Below are 16,008 nucleotides of genomic sequence, written 5' to 3'. Positions count from 1 at the left end.
AGCTCGATGAGGTTTTATCAAATTCCGATTGCTCTGAGTTTATCCAACAGTATAGCGTGGTTAACGGTGTCAAAGGCCTTCTGAAGGTCCAGCATGACCGTGCCGGAGTATTTGCCCGCGTCCGCCTCATGTTTGATGTGGTCGATCAGATAGAGAAGGCATGTGTCACTGGATTGCTTAGTTCTGTGAACTCCCTAAATTCCTTGCAATAGCTCGTTTAGAAATGTTGTTTTTAAACAATTTGCTCACGCATTTGTTCACAAAGTGGTGACCCTCGCACCGTCCTTGTTCGTGAATAACTGAGCATTTCATGGAAGCTGCTTTTATTCCCAATTAGCCTGTCCACCTGTGGGATGCTCCAAATAAGTGTTAAAAGAGCATTTCTTAACTTTATCAGTCTTTTTTGCTACTTGTGCCAGCTTTTTTGAAACATGTTGCAAGCATTAAATTCCAAATGAGCTAATATTTGCAAAAATTAACAAAGTTTTCCAGTTCGAACATTACGTATCTTGTCTTTGCCGTCTATTCAATTGAATATAAGTTGAAAATAATTTGCAAATCATTGTATTCTGTTTTTATTTAAAATTTATACAACGTGCCAACTTCACTGGTTTTGGGTTTTTTACTTTTGTAAAACGGAGCCAAAGTTGACTTGTTACTTACCTGTAGCAACAATGATCCCTGGTGCAGAGATTTTGGTGGAGATTGCGCCCGACAAGTAGGGGTTCTCTGAACTTTGCAGTTGAAGATGGAGTGAACAGAAAGGCTGTGAAACAAGACCAGAAAACATCCACATTTGGAATCTGAGATATCAGAGAGCAAATTTACTGAAAAAAAAAACACTTTACAATATACATTTATAATTATTAGGGATGTCTTGATCTAATCTTGACTCAACTCCAAAATCAGCTAAAAAAAATAGTTAAAAATAGTCTCAGATTATATCAGACTGCATCTAACATTTTCTGATACTAGCACTCCATCATGGGCTGTCAATACCAGACTCTAGCACTTCTATATAGCATCCAGTATGCAGAGCTCATGTGTTTACATTAGTGTTGTCCCGATACCAATATTTTAGTACTGGTACCAAAATGTATTTTGATACTTTTCGGTACTTTTCTTAATAAGGGGGACCAAAAATAAATGGCTATATTTTTTTGCAGCTCCAGACAGATTTTATTTTTATTTTTTTGTGTATAATATGGCTCTTTTAACATTTTGGGATGCTGACCTCTGCTTTAATGTAATGAAGGGAAACAACAGTAAAATAGGGGCTTAGTGTGCATTAACAGAAATGTACAGTCGTGGTCAAAAGTTGACATACACTTGTAAAGAACATAATGTCATGGCTGTCTTGAGTTTCCAATCATTTCTACAACTCTTATTTTTTTTGTGATAGAGTGATTGTGGCACATACTTGTTGGTCACAAAAAACATTCATTAAGTTTGGTTCTTTTATGAATTTATTACGGGTCTACTGAAAATGTGACCAAATCTGCTGGGTCAAAAGTATGCATACAGCAATGTTAATATTTGGTAAGTTTCACTGCAATAAAGCGCTTTTGGTAGCCATCTACAAGCTTCTGGTTGATTTTTTGACTACTCGTCTTGACAAAATTGGTGCAATTCAGTTAAATTTGTTGGTATTCTGACATGCACTTGTTTCTTCAGCATTGTCCACACGTCAGGACTTTGGGAAGGCCATTTTAAAACCTTAATGCTAGCCCGATTTAGCCATTCCTTAACCAATTTTTGATGTGTGTTTTGTAATGTCTTGTGATCATGTTTTGTTTGGTTATGGTCTGTTTTGTTTAAGATTCCATTCTTTCCTGTTTTTTCACTCCCTGGTTCGTAACCATGGTTACTTATTGTGTTCACCTGTCTCTGATTAGTCCTCGCCCACTCACCTGCTTCTAGAGCACTAATCAGAGGCAGTATTTAAGATTGTCTTTGCCAGTCAGTCAGCCTGGCGTCATTGTTCTTTTCATGTTCTGTTCATGCTAGTTTTTTTCACCTCATAGTTCATGCTGCTCGTTTGGCGTCACAGTCAGTGTTTTTTTTGTTTTTGTTTTCGTGTACGTAGTCTGTCTAATTTTTTTTTTTCTCTACGCTAAGTTTGTGTCTCCGCCTTTTGTTTGTACATTGTTAGTGTTAAAATTAAATCATGTTTTCACCTGCACGCCATGTCCCGAGTAGTCCGTCTGCCTTCCTGGGAGAACGACTCCGCAGCTAGCTGCGACCCCCCCCATCTTGACATGTTTGGGGTCATTGTCCCATACTTGCTAACTTTGAGACCTCTGAATTTGGGAGTTGGGGAAGTAGCGGGGGGTGTATATATTTTCAAGTATTTCTTATATATATATACATATATATATATATATATATATATATATATATATATATGGAGAAGACTGATTTACAACATTTGCAGGCAGCATTCCCCTTCCAGCTGTCCTGGATGAATATAAATAATGATACATTGGTTGTACTTGTATAGCTCTTTTCTACCTTCAAGGTACTCAAAGCGCTTTGACAACTGAAATTATTTTTTTCCAATCATTTTGGAACTGGCAAGCGTGCTTCTTTCTCTTACTCTTCGTCGCCATGTCTATTCTTCGTTCTTCTGCTTCGTCTCTGTTATGTTTTTTGGACATTGCTCCTTGCCGTAGTTTTGAAACAATGCATGATGGGAATCCGGATGTTGCGTGTCAGTGTAATAACGTGCCGGCAGGAATAAACACACGCTGAGAAATAGCTCCGTGCCTGCCTAATTTATGGGTTATGGATAAACCCATGGATAACGGAGACATATATAATAGTCTCTTTTTCAGGTGAGAGAGGATGCTAAAGGCAGTGCCTTTAAGGCACGCCCCCTATATTGTTGTAGGAGAATGGTTGCCCCGTGAGATTTTCGGGAGCGGCACTGAAAATCGAGAGGGTTGGCAAGTATGCATTGTACTGTTGGAAAACCCAACTGCGCCCAAGACCCAACCTCCAGGCTGATGATTGCAGGTTGTCCTAAAGAATTTGGAGGTAATCCTCATTTTTCATTGTCTCATTTACTCTCTGTAACGCACTAGTTCCATTGGCAGCAAAACAGGCCCAGAGCATAATACTACCACCACCATGCTTGATGGTAGACATGGTGTTCCTGGGATTAAAGGCCTCACCTTTTCTCATCCAAACATATTGCTGGGTTTTGTGGCCAAACAGCTCAATTTTTGTTTCGTCTGACCACAGAACTTTCCTCCAGAAGGTTTTATCTTTGTCCATGTGATGTCAGATGAAACACAAATTGAGCTACCAAAAGCGCCTTATTGCAGTGAAACTTGCCAAAGGACATGTAACCAAATATTAACATCCATCCATCCATTTTTCTACCGCTTATTCCCTTTCGGGGTCGCGGGGGGCGCTGGCGCCTATCTCAGCTACAATCGGGCGGAAGGCGGGGTACACCCTGGACAAGTCGCCATCTCATCGCAGGGCCAACACAGATAGACATTGCTGTATGTATACTTTTGACCCAGCAGATTTGCTCACATTTTCAGTAGACCCATAATAAATTCATAAAAGAACCAAACTTCATGAATGCTTTTTTTTTTTTGGTGACCAACAAGTATATTCTCCAATCACTCAATCACAAAACAATAAGAGTTGTATAAATTATTGGAAACTCAGGACAGCCATGACATTATATTCTTTACAAGAGTACATAAACTTTTGAACTGTAGGTAAAACCACGTTACTGTACAGCACTGAGTAACCAGCTATGAGCAGAAAATTAGCAAGTACTTTATTAAAGTAAGAGCGAGTAATACAACCAATAATTTGACCGTATATGTCTGAGATATGCTACTGCTGCCAAAGAAAGAAACTTTGTTCGCTCTTTAAAATAAAGTTGCATCTCTATGTTATCCGGACATAAAACAAGACATGCATTTACAGAACTGAAATGAACTTTTCACTCAATGATCTCCTGTAAGTACATCAAGGGTAGCAGGACTGCAAAGTGAAATCAAAATTTAATTAAAACTAAATTGGTTTGTTCAATCAAATGGAACTCGTAGTTAATTTGTTCTGATATGAAATAGTAATTACCAGGGAGCAGCCGGGGCTAAACATTAATACAAAATATTGGTAGATTCTAGCTGAGCAGCTTAGTACAACACTATAAGTAGTGAGCTATTTGTTTACTGTTTCTGCTTTTAATACACGTGAAATGAAAAAAGCTACACCCAGTTTGATGGCTTATAGTATTTAATAATATTGGTGCACAAATGCCGAAAACTAAAGGAGTCCTACCAAAGACTATAAAAATGGGACCCATTACCTCCCTGCTTGGCCGTCAGCATCAAGGGTTGGGATTGGGGGTTAAATCACCAATAATGATTCCCGGGCGCGGCCACCGCTGCTGCTCACTGCTCCCCTCACCTTCCAGAGGGTGATCAAAGGTGATGGGTCGAATGCAGAGAATAATTTTGCCACACCTAGTGTGTGTGTCTGGCAATCATTGGTACTTCAATTTTAACTTAACTTTAATATTTAAATAAAAGTTGTATGTACAGTATTATGAATCAAATAACGTTTATGATAACCTTTTTCACAAAACACAATATAGAATGTGAGCTATAACAGGATAATGCATACATTCATTATTTGTGTTCAAAACCGTTACAAAAAAAGTGGGACCCCAAACATTTACTGTGGGACCCGATTTTAATGACTTCAAAATTCCCAGTGCCAACGCTGATGGAGTATTACTGCGTGCAAAACAGCAGCAGGTGACTGTGGCCTGCGGGCCGGTTCTAATACTAATCAAATATCATCCCGGGTTAGGGTTAGATGGTTAGAGGGTTAGGGTTAGGATTAGGGTTGGGGTTAGGTGGAGGGTTGGGGTGTTCGAATAATCACGTACATATATTATCACACAACTTAAGTATGCTTAAAGTCCGTCACTATAGTTATTAGCTATTGTGCTCAAGCTGCATTTTTTCTATCTGTGGAAGGACAACACTTCTTGTCTGAGGGGTGGTCTCAGCCGGAGATGTTATCTTTGTTTTAGCCCGCTAATAACCAAGGACTTCAAGGACCTCAACGAAGATAAGACGACAGCACGCAGACGAAACAGAAACAAGGAAATCACAAGGCTCAGCACATTCCGTCACGTATCGTGCGTACTGGACCTGCTTTGCATGATATATGTGACCACTCCTTTTAGAGGCGGCCTCAATGATGTTGACTATGGAACTCCTGAATAAATAGAGGGACGCGGGAGCTGAACCTTAGAGCGTAGGGCGAGACTGTGACTAAGTGTGCAGCTCCCTGCGTTCTCCTCATTAGCTGAAATGAACGCTGTCTCTGCATGGTTTCTTGCTTCTTGTCTGATTAATAGATGTTATCAGTGTTTTAACCTGACATGGGGTTAGGGTTAGGGTTAGGGTTAGCGTTAAGGTTAGGGTCAGGCCATAGGGCCATAGATAATTCATTCTTGACTTCGACACATAGGGTGTAGAGTAACTAATCATTGAGAGCTTGTCTAAATGAAACGTGATTGGTGGGAACTACTTTTTCTTGCGACTATGTAAGTAGGTAGAACACTGTGCTGTGCTCAGTCATTCAGTCTACCATTTGTTTAATTAAGGAAAATACTGGAAATGACTCGCTCAGTAATATAAAACAGGAGGCGTGTGTATCCTTTTATTGTCGGCTATTTGGAGATGCTACATGTAGAATATCAACATCGTATGTTACACCCTGTGATTTTATATTTTTTGAAGAACTCGTTTTCATTGAGGGCCACATTGCAGTGATGGCTGCTTTGAAAGGACCGCTTTTTTAAAATGAATTTACATTATGCATGCAGGTAATAACCTGTGATTAATTAGTTAATCGAAATGCATATGCATTCGATTATTTGATTTTTTTTATGTATAACTTGCTTTAAAATCATAAATAAAGGGGACAAGCAGGTATTTAACTATTTGTTTTAATCTCAGAAAAATAGTTTTGCAATACAGTATATAACATGGGTGTCAAACGTGCGTTTCGGGGAGCGTATCAGGCCCACGGCCCGCCAGATGAGTTTAAGTATAACATGAGCTGCAATTTTTTAATGAAAAAAAAAGTGGCTGTTCTAAATGTGTCCATTGGGTGTCGCAATAGCAATTCCAGTGTAACCCACGTCAGACATGACAGTGTTTACAGATGACGTGTCAGCTGACTCTAAGCACCCTCTGAATTGGCTGCCGCTACTCCAATCAGCGTTGATAATGGCGGGTGACAGACTAATGCTGTAACAACGCACAATACCTTTTTTTTATTGTAAATTATCCACTCAAAAGATAAAATAACAAAACAGCAAAACGCAAAGTGAACATGACCGTCATCTTTGTAGTTAGATTTCCATGCAGCACTCGTAGTGTGTTGACGGCTTGATGTGCACCCTGAACTCCACTGTTATATTTTATGCTTAAATGTACCATCATCACGTAGGTTACGTTTGTAATTATGATACCTTTAATTCAGCTATTATGGTGTCATTTTAATCAGTTTGAGTTTGAGTTTATTTCGAACATGCGAGCATACAACATGATACATCACAATTTTCAGTTTCTCTTTTCAACATCTTCGAAAAGGAGTAGGAAGAAGCAGAGCTTACTTAATCCTAACCCTTTTCTTTTACATAACAGTCGCTAAAACTTTTGTTCACTTCCTGTTCTCAATATATTCACAATATACTCCATAAGTAATCATAATCAAATTAAATAAATAAATACATAGTTGGTGAAGTAAGTTTTATTCCATATGATGAGATAAGTTTATAGTTGCAATATTTGAATGATGATAAATTAATGTGTTGTGGCAGTTGCGGATGTCACCAATGCGGCGGTTTGAGGATACACTCGCTTGCTTTTCCAAACACGTCATTAATGAACTACCAACATGAAAATGCCGAACAGGAAGTGCTTAAAGTTTATTGGCTTTGTAAAAACACTGAGACAACGTCTAAGTTCACGGTGTTTTGGAAACGGCACCAATATTTTCGTCCGAGTTTTCCACTAACTTGAAGTGCTTTGCCAAGAGGATTATTTGTAAAATGTACATTTTCACAATGTGCTTGTTCTATTTTTTAGCCACAGTAAAACAAAGAAAACAATGTTGAAGTTGTTTTAAATTTTAGGTTATCATGCCGTGGTTTTGCCATTCCGCCCGCGTGGGAATAGATTTTTCCTTCATGCGGCTCCTGGGATAAAAGGAGTTTAACACCCCTGGTATATAATAATATAATCGACATGATTGATGATGAATGTCACCGATAATTATAATAACTTTTATGGACAGAATTTCCGGCACAGTCAGGACGTTGAAGACTATATCTCCCAGCTGGTCTGGGAACCCCTGAGGATCCCCCAGGAGGATCTGAACGAAGTGGCTGGGGAGAGAGAAGTCTGGGCTTCCCTGCTTAGGCTGCTGCCCCGGCCTCGGATAAGCTGAATAAGATGGATGGATGATTAGATAATATTTAATTTTAAAATATGCATCTTTAATGTCAAAATGGAAAAAACAAATGTGTTTAGTAAAAAAAAAAATAATAATAACAATAATTTAAAAAAAAAGTATTTTGTTGAAACCCATTTATTCAGGCTTTCGCGGACCACATAGAATGATGTGGTGGGTTTGACACCTGTCCATTAGACATATTTGCACAAAGTATAGGTATCGGATCGGTAGCTGTGATAACAGCCTAAATTTTACTCGGTACTGGGTCGCACATAAAATGTATGGTATTGCACATTGATTTCATAAATAATACTGTACAATAAACAATTAATAACCAAACCGTTAAGTGTTTCTTTTTTTTTCCAATTTGTCGCGCTTTTTTTATTATTAATTTTATTTTGAATTTTTTTTCATTTTATTTTATTTTTGTTTTACTAATTTTTACTTTTTATTCGACCTCTTTTACCGTATTGCCTCTGCACTTGTTCAGCTCATTCATAGTTTATGTTCTGTGTTTTTTTTTGTTTTTTTTTTGTTCTATGCTTTTTAACCTGTAAAGCACTTTAGTTCAATTTAAAAATTGTTGTAAATGTGCAATATAAATAAAGTTGACTTGCCTTGCCTTCTCGGATGCATCCCACACAGGTAGGCTTTGTGAAATAGGTTTGTCATGGTAATTCATTGATTAAAAAGAGCCTGCTGCTTGCATTTTGTGCTCAGTGAAGGCAATCAAACTATCATTCAAAACAAAGAGAAGCAACACGGAACATCAAATGTGAAGGTCAAGGTCAAGGTGTCTCACCAGAATGCAGTGGATTTCAGTTCCATCCAGGTCAGTTGCAGGAGCTTGCAGGAGCCTCCAATCCCTGCCTTTGTTGTAGGTGATGAAGGTCTTTACTTGGTTGTCTTGCCGTTTGTTGGCTATCAACATGCCTCTAATTCCGGCCACCTGGAAGGCACAAAATATTGAATTCATTTATTTTCCATTTTTCCTCATTAGGGTCAGACACATTTGGTTGGTTTCAAGACTCTAATACAGCCTAACACGCATGTTTTTAGCATGTTCAAATGTACAAAACCCAAAACACGACGTCCGCAGTTTCAAAAAAAAAATTGAAATGCGGACTCGTCAGACCACAGAACACTTTCCTACTTTGCATCAGTCAATCTTACATGAGTTCGGGCCCAGCAAAGGCGGCGGCGTTTCTGGGTGTTGTTGATAAATGGCTGTAGTTTTCAACTTGGACTTAGAGATGTAGCGACAAACTGTAGTTACTGACATAGAGTATACATTTTAGCCAACTAATGTCTTGGAATTGCAACTGCATGCGAAGACTATGGCAAAAAAATTGCAATTGCAACCCAAAAGTGCAAAAGAAAACAAGATATAACATCTGGATGACACAGTTATCATAACCAGTTCAGTCTTAAATGTCCATCCAGCCATCTTCTTCCGCTTATCCGAGGTCGGGTCGCGAGGGCAGCAGCCTAAGCAGGGAAGCCCAGACTTCCCTCTCCCCAGCCACTTTGTCCAGCTCTTCCCGGGGGATCCCGAAGCGTTCCCAGGCCAGCCGGGAGACATAGTCTTCCCAACATGTCCTGGGTCTTCCCTGTGGCCTCCTACCGGTTGGGCGTGCCCTAAACACCTCCTTAGGGAGGCATCCGGGTGGCATCCTGACCAGATGCCCGAACCGCCTCATCTGGCTCCTCTCGATATGGAGGAGCAGCGGATTTACTTTGAGCTCCTCTGGGATGGCAGAGCTTCTTACCCTAGCTCTAAGAGAGAGCCCCGCCACCCAGCGGAGGAAACTCTTTTCAGCCGCTTGTACCCATGATCTTGTCCTTTTGGTCATAACCCAAAACTCATGACCATAAATGAGGATGGGAATGTAGATCTTGTCCTTTCGGTCATAACCCCAAGCTCATGACCATAGATGAGGATGGGAACGTAGATCGACCGGTAGATCAAGACCTTTGCCCTCCGGCTCAGCTCCTTTTTCACCGCAACGGAACGATACAGCGTCCGCATTACTGAAGACACCGCACCGATCTGCCTGTCAATCTCACGATCCACTCTTCCCTCACTCGTGAACAAAACTCTGAAGTACTTGAACTCCTCCACCTGGGGAAGGGTTTCCTCCCCAACCCGGAGATGGCACTCCACCCTTTTCCGGGCCAGAACCATGGACTCGGACTTGGAAGTGCTGATTCTCATCCCAGTCGCTTCACACTCGGCTGCAAACCAATCCAGTGAGAGCTGAAAATCCTGGCCAATTGAAGCTATCATCTACAAAAAGCAGAGACCTAATCCTGCAGCCACCAAACCGCCTTGACTGTGCCAAAAATTATGTCCATAAGAGTTATGAACAGAATCGGTGACAAAGGGCAGCCTCACTGGAAACGGGTCCGACTTACTGCCGGCGATGCGGACCAAGCTCTGACACTGATCGTACAGGGAGCGGACCACCACAATCAGACAGTCCGATACCCCATACTCTCTGAGCACTCCCCACGGCACTTCCCGAGGGACACGGTTGAAGTCCACAAAGCACATGTAGCCTGGTTGGGCAAACTCCCATGCACCTTCAAGGACCCTGCCGAAAGTATAGAGCTGGTCCACAGTTCCATGACCAGGACGAAAACCACACCGTTCCTCCTGAATCCGAGGTTCGACTATCCGGCGTAGCCTCCTCTCCAGTACATCTGAATAAACCTTACCAGGAAGGCTGAGTCTCTCAATTATTATTTATTGACAGATGAACATAAGCTAAAATTACTGACGTTGAATTCTGGTATCGACTCCATAGGTACCAGGAATTGGTACAAATGTAAAAGTTACTCATCCCTAAACACGACATCGTCATTGCCATGTAAACATATGGTTTTACGTTTATATTTGTCAGTGGCTTGTATTTCAGTTTAGTTTGTAATCACAACAGAAAGAGCTGTTTGTCTGTGGGAACCAACTGCATGTCAGCCATCGTCAGTCGGCAACGTTTCTTTTTTCCGTCCCAAGTGCTCATAATTACACATCTCGGTGAATCAGTGGACACAAACTGACATCGGATAATAAGTACCTACATTGTTGTGATTATTTTATCAGAAGCATACTTATCTCCTTAAATAGAACCACACACGAAAACCCATATTCCTGGAACAGGCCGCCATTTGTTGCTCAGTGGCCGCACTTATGCTAAACATACCAAACATTTACAGATGTCCAATAATGGGGTTTTTTTGCCAATATATTCCAACTCTTAATTACCGATTCCGATATCAACCAATACCGTTATATACAGTCGAGGAATGAACACATTGTTATGCCTAATTTTGTTGTGATGCCCTTGCTGGATGCATTAAACAATATAGCGAAGTTTGGGGCGGGGTAGGAGGTAGCCTGGGGTGTATATTGTAGCAGCCAAGAAGAGTTAGTGCTGCAAGGGGTTCTGGATATTTATTACGTTGTGTTTATGTTGTGTTACGGTGCGGATGTTCTCCCGAAATGTGTTTGTCATTCTTGTTTGGTGTGGGTTCACAGTGTGGCGCATATTTGTAACAGTGTTGAAGTTGTTCATACGGCCACCCTCAGTGTCACCTGTATGGCTGTTGACCAGGTATGCGTTGCATTCACTTGTGTGTGTGAAAAGCCGTAGATGTTATGTGATTGGGCCGCCACGCAAAGGCCTCCAATATTGTTGTCCGGTTGGAATTCAGGAGAAATTTTAGACAATGGTTGCCCCGGGAGATTTTCGTTAGGGGCACTGAAATTCGGGAGTCTCAAAGGGTTGGCAAGTATGACGGGGAGACACAACTGCTCTGTACTTCTCCCTACGTCCGTGTAACACTCCGTACAGCGGCGTTTTAAAAAGTCATACATTTTACGTTCTGAAACCAATACCGATAATTTCCGATGTTACAAACCCCGTTTCCATATGAGTTGGAAAATTGATGTAAATATGAACAGAATACAATGATTTGCTAATCATTTTCAACCCATATTCAATTGAATGCACTACAAAGACAAGCTAATTGATGATCAAACTCATAAACTTTATTTATTTTTGCAAATAGTAATTAACTTAGAATTTCATGGTTGCAACACGTGCCAAAGTAGTTGGGAAAGGACATGTTCACCACTGTGTTACATCACCTTTTCCTTTAACAACACTCAAGAAACGTTTGTGAACTGAGGAAACTAATTGTTGAAGCTTTGAAAGTGGAATTCTTTCCCATTCTTGTTTTATGTAGAGCTTCAGTCGTTCAACAGTCCGGGGTCTCCGCTGTCGTATTTTACGCTTCGTAATGTGCCACACATTTTCGATGGGAGACAGGTGTGGACTGCAGGTGGGCCAAGAAAGTACCTGCACTCTTTTTTTACGAAGCCACGCTGTTGTAACACTTGTCTTGCTAAAATAAGCAGGGGTGTCTATGATAACGTTGCTTGGATGACAACATATGTTGCTCCAAAACCTGTGTGTACCTTTTAGCATTAATGGTACCTTCACAAATGTGTAAGTTACCCATGCCTTGGGTACTAATACACCCCCATACCATCACAGATGCTGGCTTTTGAACTTTGTGCCTATAACAATCGGCGGCGTTTTAGGATATTGTTGATAAATGGGTTTGGCTTTGCATAGTAGAGTTTTAACTTGCACTTACAGATGTAGCGACCAACTGTAGTTACGGACAGTGGTTTTATGAAGTATTCTTGAGCCCATGTGGTGATATACTTTACACACTGATGTCGGTTTTTGATGCAGTACCGCCTGAGGGGTCAAAAGTCTGTATTATCATCGCTTACGTGCAGTGATTTCTCCAGATTCTCTGAACTTTTTGATGACTTTACAGACCTTAGATGGTAAAATCCCTAAATTCCTTGCAATAGCTCATTGAGAAATGTTGTTCTAAAACCGTACAACAATTTGCTTACAAAGTGGTGACCCTCGCCCCATCCTTGTTTGTGAATTACTTAGCATTTCATGGAAGCTGCTTTTATACCCAATCACGGCACCCACCTGTTCCCAATTAGCCTGCACACCTGTGGGATGTTCCATATAAATGTTCGATGAGCATTCCTCAACTTTATCAGTATTTATTGCCACCTTTCCCAACTTCTTTGTCACGTGTTGCTGGCACCAAATTCTAAAGTTAGTAATTATTTGCAAAAAAAAAAAACGTATATCAAATTGAACATCAGATATGTTGTCTTTGTAGCATATTCAACTGAATATGGGTTGAAAATGATTTGCAAATAATTGTATATTGTATGTTTATATTTACATCTAACACAATTTCCCAACTCATATGGAAACGGGGTTTGTACATTTTAATGAATTTATCGGCCGATAATATCGGCAGTCCGATTTTATCGGACATCTTTACTAACATTGTCTAAAAAGAAAAAGGGTGGAGCCTGTTACCATAGTTACCAGGTCATTGTGATCATCTTTTTTAAAGGATACATGTATCTTAAGAGAGTACCGTATTTTCCAGAATATAAGGCTCACTTAAAATCTTATTTTTCCCTCAAAACTCGACAGTGTGCCTTATAACCCGGTGCGCCTAATGTACAGACTCTGTACTCTGGCCCTCGCTCATACTAGGAGTCAAATATATTGTACATACAAATACCCATATATACTCACATACACAGCATTATTCATACATACATGCATACATAGGTACCTATGCTCCCACATACATACATACATACAGTACAGACTTACACATTCAAAGTTTGTACATCCACAAGCACATTCACTGTACAAACATACATATATACATACATGTACATATACACATACTATACATACACATTCACTTTAAAAACATACCTATATACATACATGTACATATACATTCACTGTACAAGTACATATACATACATACACTCATGCATATAATCACATTTCAGCAAAAATATATTAAAGTTGTTGCCCTAGGGGAAACTGGGTAACACTTGGCACACTGACAAAGCTTAACCTATTGTTACTATAACAATCTACAAGGTTAATAAAGCAGGCTTCTCTTTCTTCCCCTCGATTTATCTGCTTTCTTTTGTATCTGTAGTTATCATTAGCAATATGTATTGTTGCATTTGAACAATTTTATTGTTGATGATAGAGGTAAATTGTTGTAATTAATCATTATCAATAGCGCTATTTCTATTGGTATTTCTATTTCTCCATTTGTAGTATAATAATGTTCATTGTCATTTCTGTATTATTATTTTTTTCACTCACTGCTTTTTTGCTATCACATTTACTATAATATTTGTACTTATCATATTTGCTGATGTTTTTCTGTTGTTGTTGTTATTTTTGTTTTTGACTCTTTACCCTATCCCCCTCATGTCCCCACAATTTACCCCTCTGTCTTCCTTTTTCTTCTCTTTCTGTCCCCTCCTGCTCCGGCCCGGCTGCACCAAATGATAATAGAAATAAAGTCAAATACAAATAAGGCAACAGGAGAAGAATCCCACACTTTTCTTTTGTAAAGTATATTTGTACAGCCGATATGGGCATCTACATCAACTATATGATTTGCCTGAGAAACTGGACAGGACCAAAGAATAAATAAATAAATAAATAATGTACAGAATGATTCCGGTTTTGCTTACCAACCGCGATGCAATATTTTTTGGTTCATAGTGTAATGATAAGTGTGACCACTAGATGGCAGTCAAACATAAGAAATATGTGTAGACTGCACTATGTTGACAATATGACTCAAGTAAACAACACCAACCTATTATATGTTCCATTGAGATTTTAGAAACATTACACACGGCGCTCAAAAATATATCAAAATGTTTTAGTACGGCTTTGGTAAGCAATGAAGCCGCACCACTTGATGTGCTTCAACAAACAAGTATTATACCGGATCTGGGCACTGCTGAAATGTACCGCAGATATTGGATTTCAGAGGCAGTCCGATAAAATTCAATACCGTTTTTTTTTTTTCACTAGTATTGGGTTAATATCCGACATCACTATGGGATTGGGACACCCCTTCTTTTAACAGTCCGTGTTAGATAGTTTACTTTCATGTCCATGTTTCATGTTAGAGCGTAGGGCGAGACTGTGACTAATTGTTCAGCGCCATGTGTTCTCCTCATGAGCTATATTGAACTCTGTCTCTGGTTGGTTCCTTGTTTCTTGTCTGATTAATAGATGTCATCAGTGTTTGAACCTGACACTCCCAATTCTAGAGGTGGATTGGGACAAAGGTCTAAACAATATGTACTCCTTGCCACATGTTGGACGGGTCCTTGTCAGAGGTGGTAAGTAATGCATCACATGTACACACTTTACTGTAATTAAAGTTTATTTGCGTGTATTTGACTTCTGTTCGGTGCTTTTATTTAAGAATAGTACTGTGGCATGTTTGAACAGCATGCACATAAGTGTCAAACCGACAAACCGCATTAGAGAAATGTAAGACTTTTGTCACATGCCTGGATATTACAGAGTTTTATCTCAAACAGATAAAATATGAGCTGACCCTCAGCACTGTGTACGTCTATAACCCTCTGTGGCATCAGTTCATCTCAGGCAAGGGATCACACGCCACGTTAGGAAGGTTACATAATCCCTGGCCTGGAACTAGCTCATCTTTTTATTTTTATACTTAAGTAGTTGTTAACGTTGTTAGTTAATGATATCATCAGAGACAACAATCTTAACGTCATCGGTCTCAGTGAAACCTGGCTTAAACCAAACGACTTTTTTGCGCTAAATGAGGCATGTCCTTCTAACTTTACACATGCGCATATTGCCCGTCCGCTTAAAAGGGGTGGGGGGGTCGCACTAATATACAACGAAAACTTTAACCTTAGTCCTAACATAAATAATAAATATAAATCGTTTGAGGTGCTTACTATGAGGTCTGTCACACCGCTGCCTCTACACCTGGCTGTTATCTACCGCCCCCCAGGGCCCTGTTCGGACTTTATCAATGAATTCTCAGAGTTCATTGCTGATCTAGTGACACACGCCGATAATATAATCATAATGGGGGACTTTAATATCCATATGAATACCCCATCGGACCCACCGTGCGTAGCGCTCCAGACTATAATTGATAGCTGTGGTCTCACACAAATAATAAATGAACCCACGCATCGCAACGGTAATACGATAGACCTAGTGCTTGTCAAGGGTATCACCGCTTCCAAAGTTACGATACTCCCGTATACTAAAGTATTGTCCGATCATTACCTTATAAAATTCGAGGTTCAGACGCATGTTCGTCAAACTAATAATAATAATAACTGCTATAGCAGCCGCAACATTAATACGGCCACAACGACAGCTCTTGCTGACCTACTGCCCTCGGTAATGGCACCATTCCCAAAGTATGTGGGCTCTATTGATAACCTCACTAACAACTTTAATGACGCCCTGCGCGAAACCATTGATAACATAGCACCGCTAAAGTTAAAAAAGGCTCCAAAAAAGCGCACCCCGTGGTTTACAGAAGAAACTAGAGCTCAGAAATTAT

General features: G+C 40.0%; 1 protein-coding gene across 1 annotated transcript in view; it reads right to left on the bottom strand.

Moving 5' to 3' along the window:
• Positions 1-16,008, bottom strand: part of sorcs3a (sortilin related VPS10 domain containing receptor 3a) — a 614,798-nt gene that overhangs the window by 124,960 nt on the left and 473,830 nt on the right. Inside the window, exons 10-11 of the mRNA XM_061907863.1 lie at positions 8,306-8,452; positions 664-766 (exon numbers count right to left, since the gene is read on the bottom strand). Coding sequence (XP_061763847.1) covers positions 664-766; positions 8,306-8,452 — 250 coding nt within the window. The remainder of the gene's footprint in view (positions 1-663; positions 767-8,305; positions 8,453-16,008) is intronic.

This window comes from Nerophis ophidion, linkage group LG01, assembly GCF_033978795.1.
Source record: "Nerophis ophidion isolate RoL-2023_Sa linkage group LG01, RoL_Noph_v1.0, whole genome shotgun sequence".
Classification (NCBI taxonomy): Eukaryota; Metazoa; Chordata; class Actinopteri; order Syngnathiformes; family Syngnathidae; genus Nerophis; species Nerophis ophidion.
The sequence above is the reverse complement of the archived record's forward strand: the minus strand, read 5'-3'. Positions and strand labels throughout refer to the sequence as shown.